The sequence below is a fragment of the Balaenoptera ricei genome, chromosome 19 (assembly GCF_028023285.1).
Source record: "Balaenoptera ricei isolate mBalRic1 chromosome 19, mBalRic1.hap2, whole genome shotgun sequence".
NCBI lineage: Eukaryota > Metazoa > Chordata > Mammalia > Artiodactyla > Balaenopteridae > Balaenoptera > Balaenoptera ricei.
The window spans coordinates 59,292,784-59,308,457 of NC_082657.1; the positions used below are offsets into that span (position 1 = coordinate 59,292,784).

At 58.7% G+C, this 15,674-nt stretch overlaps 2 protein-coding genes across 2 annotated transcripts in view; one reads left to right on the plus strand and one right to left on the minus strand.

The window, feature by feature from the left end:
• Positions 1 to 9,631, plus strand: part of NECAB2 (N-terminal EF-hand calcium binding protein 2) — a 42,651-nt gene extending 33,020 nt beyond the window's left edge. The window contains exons 7-13 of the mRNA XM_059904755.1: positions 1,544 to 1,662; positions 1,873 to 1,952; positions 5,084 to 5,137; positions 5,699 to 5,811; positions 8,029 to 8,106; positions 8,557 to 8,648; positions 9,128 to 9,631. Of these exons, the coding sequence (XP_059760738.1) occupies positions 1,544 to 1,662; positions 1,873 to 1,952; positions 5,084 to 5,137; positions 5,699 to 5,811; positions 8,029 to 8,106; positions 8,557 to 8,648; positions 9,128 to 9,156 (565 nt within the window). The 3' untranslated portion in view covers positions 9,157 to 9,631. The remainder of the gene's footprint in view (positions 1 to 1,543; positions 1,663 to 1,872; positions 1,953 to 5,083; positions 5,138 to 5,698; positions 5,812 to 8,028; positions 8,107 to 8,556; positions 8,649 to 9,127) is intronic.
• A 5,489-nt stretch (positions 9,632 to 15,120) lies between these two features.
• The window catches only part of SLC38A8 (solute carrier family 38 member 8), a 34,839-nt gene continuing 34,285 nt past the window's right edge, over positions 15,121 to 15,674 (minus strand). The window contains exon 12 of the mRNA XM_059904756.1: positions 15,121 to 15,326. Coding sequence (XP_059760739.1) covers positions 15,233 to 15,326 — 94 coding nt within the window. The 3' untranslated portion in view covers positions 15,121 to 15,232. The remainder of the gene's footprint in view (positions 15,327 to 15,674) is intronic.

A 15,674-nucleotide genomic window follows, 5' to 3' on the forward strand; every position in this document is an offset into this window, starting at 1 on the left:
TTTGTATGTGTTTTTTTGGTTGGTGGGGGGCTTGTCCCAGTCAGATATGATTGCAAAGGCTGCTCAGTGATGCTGTTCGCAAAATGCCTTTGCTCTGAGCACCTGCAGCCCGGTCACCTAGGATATGCACAATGCAGATTCCTGGGCTCCGGCCGTGCCCGCTGGATTAGGGTCCCTGGGAGCTGAGCCCAGGACTCTGCATAGCTGATCAGTCTTGTGATTCTGAGGGTTCCCAAGGTTAACAGCCTCAGCTCTGGAAGTTGTCACGTAGAATTTCTTCATTTTTTTTTTTTTTTAATCACTATCTTGATTTTAAAACCTGCGGTTTCTATCCTGCTGCAGAACAGATAAGACCGCTGCATGATTTTCAGAGCCGATTTCCTGCACTTTGCCAGTTCCGTCACGTGTCAGCCGTTACACCTGCCTGCCCCCTTTTTGGAAGCTTACTTTGGGATGTTGTTGGCAGGGGTGGCACGTCGCGATGGGGAGACACATCTGCTTCACAGGCACTGCCACCTCAAACCGCCCAAATCTCAGCTGTTTCGGCTCTCAGCTGCAGGTCCCCTGAGCGTCCTCTTTCCCAGGCCTGGGGACGTCGTGACCCAGGCACGAGCCACTGGTTCAGACCCTGCCGCCCTTGGGGGACTCCCACTGTTCCCACTCATGGTCTGAGTCTGTTGAGGCGCCACGATTGACACCTCCAGGACTCTGCCAGCCTTTCTCCTCCCTTGGGGGTGGCCCCTCTGCACAGGGAGAGGCTGCTGGGCTTTCAGGCTCACAGGAGGCAAATTCCAGAACATTACCAAGGCAGCCCTGGGGACCAGGCGTGTCGGCCGTGCACACAGGAGTGTGTGTGGGGGCGCGGGGGGGAATATGTGCGTCTGGGTGTATTTTTATGTCTGTGGTGAGTTTTCCAGCATTTTTGCACATGGGGGTTTGGGCATTTGTTGAGTCGCTACTACGTGCCAGGCACAGTGTTTGGTGGGCTGTGTGTGCGTGTGCACATCAGTAGTGTGCGTGGCGGGTAGTGTCATGACGGGATGGGCCCAGGCTGAGGTCGGGATCACGGATCTTTGTCCTGTTAGATGCCTGCTCTCGACTGTGTCTTCGGGCTTCCTTTTTTGGACAGGGGGCTTGTTAGCCAACCCAGGCCCCCACCCCAGAGGGCAGTGAACACTGAATCGGCTCCTAGCAGGGCCGGGGGGGTAGGGGCAGCTGTGGGCTGCGGGGAGGCTGGGGGCCTGGCTCAGCCTCGCCCGGCCCCGGAACTAAACCTCCCGGGAACAGGGTCTGGGTTCCTGGAAAGGATCTGAGTTCAGATCCCAACCCGGCCCCGCCTGCAGCGTGGCCTTGGCCTGTGGGCCTGGTGTCCCCCTCTGTAAAACAAAGGCCACGATGTTCGCTTCACAGGGGTGGGGCTCCACGGAGTGAGTTTTGTGCGCGCTTCAGCCCCCAGTTGGTGCCTAATGTCTGGCGAAGCTGCCACAAGCGGACAGGGCCCTGCAGCCCCCCTCACAGTGTGCGTTTCCCCACTCCTCTGCAGACAGAACCACAGCAAACCCAGCCGCAGCGTGGTGGAGACCTGGTCTGGGAGCTCCACTCCCCTCTATGCCCACAACCACAAGCTCACGGCCGTGGAGCAAGGGAAGAGCTTCCCACTTGGTGAGAGAGCAGTGGCCCAGAGTGGGGGGCACTGGCTGGGGGGTCCTGGGGGGAATTCTCAGAGTGGTCCACATGGGGCCTGGGCCTCCCATGGGGACCGAGCCTGGGAGGGCTGGGGGCAGGTCTCAGCCCCGGGGCAGGGCCGGGAGCTCCCCTCCACCTTAGGCCTGGCCCTGCCCCCCCATCAGCATCTCTGTTCCTCTTTCCCAGTCACCTCAGACTCCAAGGAGGAGGGCCTGGAAGCCCAGATCAGCAGGTTGGCGGGGCTGATAGGACGGCTGGAGAGCAAGGTGAGCCCACTGAGCCCTCGCCCCTGTCCCTGCATCCACTCTCCGCCCTCCCAGCCCCCAGGGAGTGCAGAGTGAGGCCCGAGCTCGAGACAGAAGTCAGGAAGCCTTGGAAAGGACATTCCCCAGGTGGAGTGCGGACTAAGGGTAGATGCCGGGAACATGTCCACTGTATAGGACCGGAGGAGAGGAGCAGCTGTGGAGGGTGGGCGGGCAGCCAGGAGGGGCATCTCAAGGAGCAGGAAGTAGTCGGCAGGGTCACGGGCAGCAAGGGGACAGAGCTTCAAGGAGGCGTTAAGGCGGCGGGGTGGTCTGGGCAGGTGGTAGCCTAGACCCAGCAACGTGGTGGGTGAGGGATGGTGACGTCCCAGGAGAGATTAGAATGACCGGCAGCGTGAGGTCTTTTAAATGTGACGTGGCACATCCACAAGTGACGGAAAGTGGCACAGCCTTTGCGGAATCGTGTTTTCGGAGAACATTTTATGGCTCGGTAGGCACTCAGGATACGATTGTGTTAGCTTTGCAGGGCTGCCAGAACCGGGGCTTTAAACCCAGGCATTTATTCTCTCACAGATCAAGGCTAGAAATCTGAAATCAGGATGTTGGCAGGGCTGGTTTCTTCTGAGGCCTCTCGTTGGCGTGTAGACGGCCGTCTTCTCCCTGTGTCTGTGTGTGTCTGTGTCCTGATCTCTTCTTATAAGGACACCAGTCATATTGGATTAGAGCCCACCCATGTGACCTTATTCTAACTTAATCACCTATTCAAAGGTCCTGTGTCCAAATATAGTCACGTTTTGCGGTACAGGGGATTGGGACTTCAACATATGAATTTTGGGGGAACACAATTCAGCCCATAACGATGACCATTCGTTGGAAGAAAGAAAATAATTTGCCTTAAGGTTTACCAACAGGCTCCAGTATCAGACTGCCTGTATTTGAATCCTGGCTATAACACTTAACAGCTGTGTGACCTTGGGCCAGCGACTTACCCTCTCTGAGCCTCAGAGTCCTCCTCTAACCACAGAGAAAATAATCAGAATGGCACCTCTCACAGGGTCATTGTGAGGATTAAACAAAATGATGTCTTAATGGCTTAGCACAGAGCCTGCTGCATAGTTAGCATTTAATATTAACAATGTTATTTAGCAGTTATTATTAGACATTCTGATGCCAGAACCTATACACATACCATACCTGTATATCAACATAAACCAAGATAGCAGGCATCTCCAGGCTGTAGGGTTGCAGTGGCAAGTTTACATTTTTCCTACTTCTTTGAATTTTTTTATATCTTTTGCAAAAGGGCAAAAGAAAAATAGTGCTTTGATGGGTTCGTGGGTTAGTTCTGAGGGATTCGTGAGGGCAGTGGGTGGGGCTCCCCAGGAGGAGGTGAGGCCGAGACTTGCAGGGGAGTCCGAGGGAGGAGGCGGCCATCCCACCTGCAGGTCTGAGGCCGAGGGGTGGGATCTCCTTCCCCCCCCCACCCCCGCCACCCCGCCACCCCGCCACTAAGCTAAAGCCGGCTGCTGGGTGGGAGCGGTGGGAAAGGCTCGGCGGGGACCCTGAGGCCCGGTTGTCATAACAACTCTGCGGGCGCCCCCAGGGGGAGGCTCTTTGAAGCTTATTTTTAGCGCCCCAGTCGCCTTAACAACCGGCTGGCTGGAAACCAAGGAGCACCTGGGCGTCCTGGAGACGGGGCGGGGCCCTCGTCCCAGCCTCTGATTGGTCCGAGCTGCGAGCAGGGGCCAATCCGGGACCTGCTGTGGGCCCCGCCCTCCAAGGGCCAACCTGAGCGCTCCTAGCTGTGCCTGGGCTCCTGGAACGCTGGGACGGCGAGGCAGGGAGACGGGGCGGGGGGCGCAGACGTGGGTGCCGCCGCCCCTCCCCCACCCTCCCGTCATCTTTATCTCATCCCCACCCTCACCGCCGCGGGGCCCAGCTGGCCAGGAGAAACCTAGGGAACCAGTTGCAGCCCCTGCTCTCCAGGAGCCCACCTATATGGTTTTAAAACCATGGAAAGAGACTTGCCCTGCCAGGCAGACCTTGGCCACCTACAAACGCCTACATCCACACCCTATGTCCCCGGAAAGTCAGTACCCTCTCTGGGACCGGCTGTGTAATTTGTGGGGCTCCTTGTTCCAACATTATTAAGAATTTCCAGGTGGTGAATGCACGGGTCATGGCCCTGCACCTCGGCCGCTCTCTCTGTTTTCCTTAACAGCCAGCTGATGCGCCTCACTCACGTGCTTGTGTAGAGAGGAAAGACCTGGGTGCGGGATTGCGCCAGGGACACGGGCTGTCCTCGTGGAGGCTGGACAGGGATGGGCACAGAGGTGGCCTTTATTGGGGTGCCCAAGTTAAAGGAAGAAGGATCATGATTCCGTGCATCAGGAGGAGAGAGGCCTGGCCTCAAACTCAGACTCTGACCCTGGACCAGCTTCTGTGGCCTCTGGGTTCTCTGCTCTGAAATCGTGGTGCTGGGCACCATTACAGACACAAGCACGTGGTCAGGAGCAGAGTGCACGGGCTTCCCGCTTTCCTAGAGCTCACAGTAGGGCAGCCGCGACCTCGGGGAGTCTGGAAAGTTACATAAGATTTGGTATAGAGGGTTTAGCCCCCAGGGTCAGTGGAAGGCCAGCGAGCACAGACTACCTCATTTAGACCGTTATATTCATGAGGCGCCAGGGGCTGTGACTGGGGGCGACGTGTAAGTTGTCGGGGAACCTGTTGCCAGCAAGGCTGTCGGCGGAAGTTGTGACAAAACCCCAGCGTCCTGGGTTCAGCACAGTGGAGCCGCCTTCGTGTTCTCTGCACTTGGCGTGCTTGGCCTCTGTGGCTCCAGCGCCCCCTAGATGCCACGGCCAGAAGGGATCTGTGCCACTTCCTGTGGTTGGTCTTCCAGCCTGGCTTCCCGGCTCCTCTCTGAGCCAGCACCGTGCCTGGAGGGTGGGCTGAGCTCTGGCCCTGGGAGCTCCCACCCGCTCGGGGACTCCAGAGCCTCTGGAATCGTGGGGTGGAGGGGCTGGAGCTCTTCGGTGGCCCTGGGTGCTTGGGTGTCACTGTGGTGGTCCTGGAAGCCTCCCTAGCAGAGGTGGCCTCTGTCTCCAGCATCTCTTCGTGCTTTGTTGTTGCAGACCCTTTGGTTTGACCTCCAGCAGCATCTCTTGGATGAAGAAGGCACCAACATGGTGAGGACCCCTCCTGTGGCCCCATCCCTGCCTGAGCCAGGCCTCAAGATGCAGGTGGCTCGGTGTCCCTGACACCTCCACCCAGGGGCCACCACAAGGGGAGATGCAGCCCCAGCACTTGGCCACCCTCCCCTCCCAGGAGCGTTCTTAGAGGCTCCAGGGCTGTGATCAGTTGGGCCTGGAGCAACGTGATCAGCAGGACAGTGACATCACAATGCTGATTCAATCAGAAACAATTTTGCTGGTCACTCATTTTGTTGTGTCCTGGACCTGAAGCCTTGCAGGCAGCTCCCAGTCTCTCTAGAGCCTCTTTAAACGTCCCTGTTTTTTCAGCACTTGTGGGACTACTTCCCGCATTTGGCTTCTTAAGTTTAGCTCATTTTTTGCCAGTCTCCACGTGTAAGAATGAAAAGTGTGTGTGTGTGGGGGGGGGGGGGTCAGTTTTATTCTGAAGAAGTTGTCCTGTCCTGGGGAGGCGGGCTCCTGGGCTGGGCGGGGTCCCGGGGGGAGCGGGCCGCCAGGGGGCCCGCAGGGTGGCTCACTGGTCCTGTGGCCCCGCAGCATCTGCAGCTGGTCCGGCAGGAGATGGCCGTGTGCCCTGAGCAGCTGGCCGAGTTCCTGGACTCCCTGCGTCAGTACCTGAGGGGCACCGCCGGAGCCAGGAACTGCTTCCAGTGAGTAAGCCGCGGGGCGGGGTGGTGGCCGGGAGCTCTGCCTGGGGTGGAGGCACAGGGCAGGACAGGCCTCACCCCGAGAACACACCGGACCCCAGGGAAGCCCCCTAGCGGGGTGGTTCCAAGAGCTGGGTTCAGGTCCCCTGGCTCGGGCTCTTCCTTGCTGCACAAACGTGCCAAGTGACTTCATCGCACAGACCTCAGGTTACTCATCTGTAAAGTGGGACCACTGACCGGACCCACTCCCTGGGGGGGTTGGAGGCGTCAGTGGAATAATGACCGTGGTGGGCACAGGCCAGTGCCTGGCACCCAGCGCCCACTCAGCGCCAGCTGCCACGGTTGCTGCCCCTCGGGGGCCTCACCCTCTGGTCCCTGCTGCCAAGGCCTGCATCCTTGCAGGGGGTGGTCCCAGAGGGCTGTTGGCACAAGCTGCCGGCCTCTGTCTCCCGTCTGTGGCCCACCCGTTGGTGCCCAGCGGACAGTAGCTGTAGGCTCCGTGCCTGTTCCCTGCCTCGAGTCTCTCCCTCCCCGGTTGCTTTTTTCCTACCTCAAGAGCACGTGTGCCTCCACCAGCTTCCCGGTGAAGCAGGTGCGCCAGGCCTGGGGGTACGGCGTGACTCAGGCGGCTGCTCTTGCCGCACGTTAATCCTGGGTGGTGGGAGAGGGCAGGTGAAGAAAGATGGTTCCGGTTGGCGGGGGGCGCCGTGCAGGCCAGCGAACGGGGGGCTTTGGGGAGGGGCTGCATGTGTGCCGAGGCTGAGTGATGAGCAGCCCCACCCGCAGACTCTGAGGCCCGGCACAGGCTGCTGCCCAGACCTGGCGTGGCAGTGAGGGAGCCGCGCTTGCGAAAAAGCAAGCAGCTGGTGTGGCTCGACAGAGTGACCCAGGGGTGGGTGGGTCAGATGGCCAGGGAGGCAGGCAGGCCCTGCTCGTTCCGGGGACCAGGGACCACGGGGGAGAGATGCTTAGGCAGGAGGGAGACTCGGTCTTGCCTCCCTTGTGTAAGGAGGGGTGGCAACAGGCGTGCAGCTGGCAGCCAGGGAGAGGCCCTGCGGTCACGCGGAGAGGGCACTGGCCTGGGCACGATGTGGGCAGAGCTGGGATCTGTTTTGGAGGGGGGCGGACTGGACTTGACCATGGCCAGGATGGGGTGGGGGGGGCTGTAGAAAGAGGAGGCAAGGCGGAGTCTGAGATTCTTCAGCTTCAGGAACTTGATGGAGGACGGGGCCACAGGCTGAGCTGGAGAAGCCGCGGAAGGTCAGGCGCGTGGGCGCGGGGAGTCGCACGGGCCTTTTGGGCCATGTTAAATTCCAGATGCCATGCGAGGTGCCGATGTACAAGTGGGGAGATGCGGGGAGTGGGGGGCATGCAGGTGTCACCCGGAGCCCCGGAAGCTGTGTGCTCATCCTGGGAGAAGGCGTGGAAGAAGGGGGCCCGGGGCTGGAAGGGCGTCCTCCCTGCAGCCCCACCCTGGAATTGCCTGTAATTATGCAGCAGATGCCACCGGGCCAGGATTCTCCTCTCTCGGGGATGCCTGGGGTTCTGTGCTACCGAGCGTGTGGGAAAAGGAGAAGGAACCGGGAGGGTGGCCGAGAGGCCAGATGGGGTGGTAGCGTGACCTGGGAGGCCGGGCCTCCCTCTCCCGGGGTCGGCCACATTCTTAGAGGCGCCCCCCGCTTGCTCCAGCCCCCCAGCCTGGGTCTCTCAGTCCTATCTGCAAGGGGGTGAGTGCCTTGCTGCTCACACAGGGAAGGCAGCTCAGGGGCTTGGGCCACGTCTGCCTCGCCTACGTTTAAGGATTAAATGAAAGGATGATTATGAAGGACAGCGTGGCAGGTGGAAGATGCTTTTTAAAGGTAGGTTTTTCAATGACTTGAAAGGCTTTTTCAAAAAGACGTTTCACTGTCATTCATTCAACAGCCATGCTGGCCACTGTACGGGGCCAGGCCTTGCTCTCGAGGGTAGAGAGGGGCACTCAGCTGATCAGACTAGGGGGCTGGTCCTGGAGGGTTCGGGGGTCCTGATCAGAAAGGGAGTGTGGTGCTGAGAGCAGCCTCGGGGTGGTGACAGGCTGGCTTCCGGGCCTGTCACCACCCCCGGCTGCTGCAGCTTCTGCCTGGGCTCGGTTGTGGGCTGTGTGCGCACCCCAGCGGGGAGCAGGCAGGCGGGCCGCCCGGTGCATCCACTGAGTCCGGTCTCTCCTCTCCTCTCTCGCAGCATCGCTGCCGTGAGGCTGGCGGACGGCGTCACCTTCGTGGTCTACGAGTTCTGGGAGACGGAGGAGGAGTGGAAGATGTAGGCCTGGCCACGCACGTTCTCTAGTTTCAGCCCTCGGCCGGGGGTGAGGTGGTGGGATGGGGGAGGGGACCTGCCCCGGCCCCCTTTCCAGGCCCTTCCTTGGGTGATGAGTCGGGGTTCCAGCGGCATCCACCACTCAGAAGGCCGGGCCTCAATCCAGTTGGAGGCGGTGTTTCTCAGGCTGGAGCTTGACCCCCTCAACGTGCTCGGCTGGGCCCTGGGAGCAGAGGCCAGGGTTGCTCCTGTTTCAGAACTGCTGCCCAAGGATAACAATCCAGAAAGTTCTCTCATTGAAGGTTGCTCATGGGGAGGCAAGAGCCAGGCTGTGCCCCCAGCCCCCGGGGGCCCCGGCCCTACCTTCCCACAAGGGCTCTGAGCCCCGAGCTCGGCTGACTGGGGTGTGGCCCCCAGGCCCCGAGAGCTCACGGGCGTCCCCCTGGGTTGCAGGCACCTGCAGAGCCCCGTGTGCAAGGCGTTCCGGCACGTCAAGGTGGACACGCTGAGCCAGCCCGAGGCCCTCTCCCGGATCTCCGTGCCAGGTACCGGGGAGGAGGGCCTGGACCAGCTACAGGGGGAGTGGGGACGCCACGGGCCAGGCAGAAACGGCTGAGCTGAGGCCCAAACCTCACAGACTCTCTTCTGTTCCCTTAGCTGCCAGGAACTGCAGTCCACCAGCGAGTGCTCCAGCAGAGGGGGTCCTAGACAAGGCAGGGAGGCCGGGGCCCTGAGCCCAGCATGGGGCAGGCCTGTGCCAGGGGCCCAGAAAGCACCCCCAGGCCAGGGCAGCCCTCGCTGCGGGACACCCCCCACCGCCCGCCCCGCGTTCCCAGCCAGACTACCATTGCCTCCCTGGGCAGGTGATCTGCCCCCAGGACAAGCACCTCTGCGCCCTTCGTAGGGCCTGGCCCCTGGCACAGAGTTGGCACCAGGAGGAGGAGCGCCAGCCTGCAGGCCCTGAGGGGAGAGGGGGCCCGCTGCAGCCTCCGCCCCCTGACGCGTCTCCCCTCCTCCCCACCAGCTGCCTGGTGCACCCGGGGCCGCAACTGACCCCCTGCCTGAGGCCCCGCGGCTGACCCCGCTGCCCTGCTCCCGCTGATGAAGGACGTCCACTCTTTTCTAAAAACTGTGGTATACGAGCGAGCTGTCTTTTCAATATACTTCCAAATAAGGAGGTCTTTTCCTGCTGTTTGAAGTGAAGGAGAACCCCTGCCCCCCGCTTGTTGACAGAGCAGCATCTGAGCTGCTGGGCCCTGCGGAAGCCAGAGGGCGGCGGTGACGGGGAGCGGCCCCTGCCCCCAGCGAGTGGCCACACCTGACCAGTCCCCACGTCCTCGGCCGGGCTCGCCCCTCACCGCCTCTCCCTTCTCTCGCCTCCTGGTTGCCACTCCTCCACCTGGTAGGAGCCGGGACCCTGTAGTGCCCCCCAGGCCCGGGCCGAGCCCGCAGGCGGCAGTAGACCCCATGTAGCCAGTGCCCTGCTAGGCAAACAGCCGCCCGGGACAGGCACCAAATAAACTAGCGTTGGGGACGGCTGCGTGTGTGTTTTCTAGTTGATGACAGCTGGCGAGCGAAGCTGTCAGGATGCTCGGGGCCCCTGAAACCTGAGCCCAGTCGCCTCAGCTTTCTTATCTGTCAAATGGAAGTGATGACCGAGGTATGTATGTATCTTGACAAACAAGTTCATGCCTGTTGCACAGTTCGGGGGGTCCCCAAGACCACCCTCGGCTCGGTAATTCACTAGAAGGACTCTCAGAACTCAGCCGAGCCGTTCTAGTCGTGGTTACGGATTCTGGCAGCAAAAGCATACAGACTGAACTCACCATGGCGGAGGGTCCCGGAGAGACCAAGCTCAGGGGTGTCCCTTCCCAGTGACACGTGCAGACAGCACCTGGTTCTCCCAGAGCTGCCAACCAGGGAAGCTCACCTTCAGAGTTTGCACTGGGGGTCGGCTCTGGCTGACCTTAGCCTCCAGCCCCTGTGGAGGTCAAGCTGCTCCCAAGTAGCCCCAGGTAAACAAAGATACACGTGTCAGGACGTTCCAAGGTCCTAGAGGTCATCACCTCGTAAGAGCTGAGGGCAAAAGCCAGACCTCCCTGGACACAATCCTTGACTGCACACCCATAAAGGTGCTGTTCCAACAAGACAGAAGACCCTAGACTTAAAGGTTATTATTTCAAGTCCAGTGCTGGAACCTCTGTAACTCCCTATTTCCCTGGCCGTGGTGCAGGAGAGACATAATACACAAAAGTCTCAAGGGACAAGGAGAGAGACATGCCTCCCTTTCCTAAAGCAGGATGGAAAGGAGGGCAGGTAGGTAGGGATGCAGCTGCCTAGGGGCCGCTGAGGGCTGGGGAAGGAGGAGAGAGAGAAAGGGCCTGGAACTGGGCCATGGTGCCCAGTGAAACCATGGGGGCTTGTTGGAAGCGTAAAATGCACATTCACATCCCAGCCGAACATCTGAGCGTCCTTGCACTCAGCCTCTCACAGCCTCTGTTTTCTCATCTGTGAAGTGGGGAGAAGACCCCCTCCTTTGAAGATTAGGAACTGCCTGCCTCACGAGAAGGCCACTGCAGGAGGTCCTGCTGGCAGCGTCACCTCACCCCACCCTGACGCTGCTACCGTTCCAAGCAGCTCAGCTGTTTTAAAAATAATATTCTCAGGGGGTGGAGGCTCTTGGAGGCGCAACTGAGGAAGCCCGGCCTCTGGGCCCGTCACCCTCTGCCCCAGCTCTCCCCTCCTGTAGGCTCGGAGCTGACTGCACCCACGAGCACTTAGCGCCTCCTCAGATTCTGAGTGGGTGGAACAGGCTCTGAAGAGAACAACCATCAACCCTAAAGGGGATAAGAGCCTCCACTTACTTTACACTCCAGTGCCAGGCACTTGGCAGGCGCCGTCGCTGCTTCCTGTGTCATCCTGGGATCCGCAGGTAGGGAAACCGAGACACAGAAAGGCAAGCAGCTCACCAGAGGTCACACAGCCAAGTGGCACTGCCTCATCCAAACCCAGAACAGCTGTCAGAGCAGCTGTCTGCCCCCAATCCTGTGCTCTAACCACCTCGCACACAGCGGAGACAGGTGCAGAGGAATGGCTCCAGGTTAATACGGTCAGATCTGAGTCAGGTTCCCCCAACAGTTAAAGGTGGAATTACCACGTGACCAAGAAATTCCCCTCCTGGGTATATACTAGGCCCAAAAGAATTGAGGCATTTAAGCAAGCAAGCACTTGTGCCCATATGTTCACAGCAGCTTATTCACACGAGCCAGAAGGTAGAAACATCACAAATGCCCATCAGTGGACGAATGGACAAACCCAGGTCTATCCATGCAGTGGACCATGATTCAGCCATAAAAAAGGAATGAAGTCCTGACCCAGGCCACAACCTGGGCGACCCTTACAAACCCTATGCTGAGCGAAAGAAGCCGGTCACAGAAGGCCACATTTGTACGATCGCATTCATACGACACGTCTGGAAGAGTTAAATCTATAGCAATGGAAAGTAGAGTAGAGGTTGCTGGGGGACTTACTGCTAAGGAAGGCGTGTGGGAAGCGATGGAGGAGGTGGGTGTATGACACCGTGGAGGTACCCAAAGCCCCTGCAGCGTACACTTCAAAACAGTTAATTTTATGTTACATGAATCTCATTTTTAAAAAAATCACAACTCACCTGCTCAAACATGTTCAGCATCTGTGTTCCTTGCCGTGTCCCGTTCAAAACGCAAGCCTTCCACGGGAGGCATGTGGCCGCCATCCTGTGTGCGACACAGGTAACCCCTCAGGTGCTGGGCTGCTGTCCCTGTGCGTCACCTGGGGGCACCTAGAGCCACTGGAAGGGCACTGCCCCAGGACACTCGGACCCCCTGTAGCCCATGCTGCTCAGAGCAGGAGAACGAGTCACCTCGACTGCAGAACGTTACTGGGCCACATTCACAGCTGTCACTTGAGACAGGAGGGTCTCTGCACTCAAGCACACATGTCACCACTGACCGGGATCCTGTGACAGGCCAGGCTCTGGGGGTCTGTCTCAGCTCATCCCCATGGCTATGCTGGGAGGGAGGGGCTGCCCTCAGTTTCGTTTTAGAGGAGAACAAAGAGGATGGGAACCAAGGGCCAGAGGAAGAAAGAAAGGAGGAGATGCTGACCCAGGTCCGAGGAGGGACGCCGAGGCTCACGGAGGTTTTCCTGGGTCAGCAGCCTGAGGACAAGGGCTGTTATGAGCAGGGACGGGGCCTGGCCAAGGTGACAGAGCCGGTACATGGCAGGCGGAGTCAGCTCAGATGTTCCAGACCCAGAGCCTATGCTCAGAGCCCTGCGCTACCACCCTGATCTCAAGCACGCCACTTGAGCCCCTCTGTCCTCCAGCTGCTATCCCAAACCAGGGGGAGGCGCTCAGTGCTGGAGCAGGTCAGTCCAGGAGATGATCGTACCTGCCTCACGAGCTCAGACATCAGAGGGCAGCAATCCAGCCTGCATTTCTTTGCATCACATCCTTGCGTGATCATGGCTGATCTGAGGCTCAGTCCTATGAGAAGCCCCTCTACCTGTCAGAGAGATGGAAACGATCGTACCCAGGGGTGATACCTGTCACCCCTGCAAGAGCCCCACCCTCATCTCTTCTTAGCATTAGTGCCAGGCCACCACCTCCCTGATGTGCTTTCCTGCTTTTGCATAAGCCCTACGGTCCTCATATTTCCCTTTTTCCCTTAGCTGCCAGGAAGCTCAGTGTTCACCTCCTAATACTCTCAATCTAGCTTTTCTGGAAATAAAACTACCATTGCTTGGGTCCCCCACCAGCTGCTGTGGGTACATGATCACCTTTAGTTCTCACACAGTAAGCCCACATTGCCTCATACACAATAAGGCTGCTCTGTTTTGCTGGTGGGGAGATTGATTCTTAGAGGAGGTTCATGAACTTTCCAAATCTTGAGAAAGCAAATGGCAGAGAGTATTCACAACCAGTAGTCCAACTCCAAAGCCACTTCATACACTGCCTCTCTTTTTGGCACGACCCCTACCGGCCATGCTTTGTTCTCACCTAGGACCCTCCATGAAGGGTCCTATCACAGCCCAGCCTTCCTGGGCAGCAGCACAGTGCCAGGCACACAGGGTGTGAATGATAAAGTCTCTGACCATCCAAACCCGCTGCCAGCTCGGGGGTGATAAATGCCCCAGGAAATCAATTCTCCCAGCACATGTGCCGGTTCTGAGGCCCTTGTCCAGGAGGACGCTGTGGCCACTGCAGGGTGTGGCAGGTCGTGGTGGGGCTGGTCAGAGAGCACTTGGAGAAGGGTCCTGTGTCCCCCTCACAGGGTCAGAGTCTCCGCCAACAGCCAGGGCACTGGGGGGCAGGGGCCCCATCCCCGCCCCCTGGGTCAACTAGTTCCCACCCACCTTGGCCACTCCTAGGAGTGGAAAGAAAATGGACGATGGAATTTAACCCAAGATCAGTCCCAGCCCAACTCTGCACCTCATGGGACAGGCGGCCTTGAGTTTCCCAAGCCTCAGTTGCCTCACCTGCAAAATGGGCGAGTTTGAAAACATTACGCTAAGTCAAAGGAACCAGACACAAAAGGCCACGTATTGTATGCGTCCATTCATGTGGAATGTCCAGAATGGGCAAATCCCTAGAGACAGAAAGCGGATCCATGGTTACGGGGAACTGGAGAGAGGGAGGAAGAGGGAGTCAAGGCTAACGGGTCCTGGGTTCCTTTGGGGGTGGATAAACGTGTACGGGAATTGGATATTGGTGACGGCTGCACCCCTCTGTACATCTAATGCTCACCGAATTGTACACTTTAAAAGGGTGGACTACGTGATATGTGAATTGCATCTCAAAAAAACAAAATTAATACAGGTGGATAAACTGGAAAAAACCAAACTCTAAAACGGTCCTATCACCACCAGCCTCACACACACGTGACACGAGATAACAAACAAGGCCCGGCTGCTGCCTACCTGGAGGGAGGTGTCTAAAGGACGTCAGCCCATGCGGGCTCTGGCACTGCTGGCTTCTGGCAGGTGTCCCAGGGCAGAGGAAGAGCGGCCTGAATCCAGCAACATCCGTCCAGGGGTTGCCGGGCCCTGGGTAGGGTCAGTGCCGGGGAGCACGGCGACGCGGGAGCTCCTGGCCCCGTCCTCCTCTCCTCCCCGGCCGTGGGCACATCCCTGCCCCCTCAGCCGCAGGCGTGGCTCCTCACCCCGGGATCGGGGAGGGAACCGTGGAGCAAACAGCGCACTTGTCCTCCGGGCTCTTCAGGTCCAGCCAGTGGAAGGGGCGGGGGCTCTCCTCGGGTTCCCCCCCACTGGAGAGAGGCCAAGCACAGGCTGTGTGGCCAGCTCTGGGCACGCATCTCCTTGGGCATTCCCCCGTGCCGTGGCACTGCCATCCCCAACGGATGCCGCCCCAAATGCCCTCTGGGCTCTCACCCACCGAGCAATGCGCTTGCCTCGTGTCTTTGATCCCAGCACCCCAAAGCAGGGCTCTCTGGGCCTCAGCACCTACCTCCCAGTTATGGGTTTAACTTATTTTTCTGGGGGACACAGTTTAAGCCCTAACCTCTGGAAACTGTGACTGTGACCTTATTTGGAAATAGGATCTTTGCAGATCCCAATTAAGTAATTCAGATGAAGTCATACTGAATTAGGGTGAGCCCTATAAGAGGGAAATTTAGACAGATACATAGGGAAGACGGCCACGTGAGGGAGGCGGCAGAAATTGGAGGCAGGCAGCCACGAGCCAAGGAGAACCAAGGATGGCCAGCAACCAGCAGAATCTGGAAGAGGCAGGAGGGACCCTCCCCCTACAGCTGCAGAGGGAGCGTGCCAGCCCAGCACACACCTTGATCTCAGACTTCTAGCCTCCAGACTGAGAGAATGCACTGCTGTTGCCAGAAGCCCCCAGTCTGTGGTCATTTGCAGGGCAGCCCCAGGACACTAAGAAACTCCTCACCACTGCATCAGAAACCCTGGGAACCAGCAGAAGCCCAAATGAGCAGCCTGGGAAGGCAGAACGTATCAGTTTCTCCAGCATCTTTATGATGAAATAACATCGGTCTCACGGCCGGATGCAGGCAGCCGGACCAGGGTAGCCGTGGAGACCCCGTCCCGCTCGGGCGCGGGCCGCCGCTCAGAGCAGCTCCATGACAGCCGCCGCCGTGCTCTGCCCGAAGATGAAGGTGCCGACGAGCACGGAGACCACCCCCCAGGCCTCCAGGAAGCACCTGCCAAGTCAACAAACTCACGTCAACACGCGCTTTTCTGGAGATTTGCACAGACGAGCCAAACACACATAGAAAACTTATGATGTGAAGCCTAGTAGAGTCACCAATTTGGAAAAAATTCAGGTTACCCTCCCTTACCCGTAGGGATGGGTTTCTGAGACAACAGGAAATAAAGTACCCATGCAATTGAAAAAAAAAAAAACTCTCACCCAATCTGTTGTTTCATAACCTCGTTCCTTCCCAATATTTTATCAAAGACAAAGAAATGGGGGAAGGGAGACACTAGTTTCAAACTCCCTTCTCTTCCGCTTCTTTTCTTTAAGGGGTTGAAGCCCCCCCCAAGTGAGG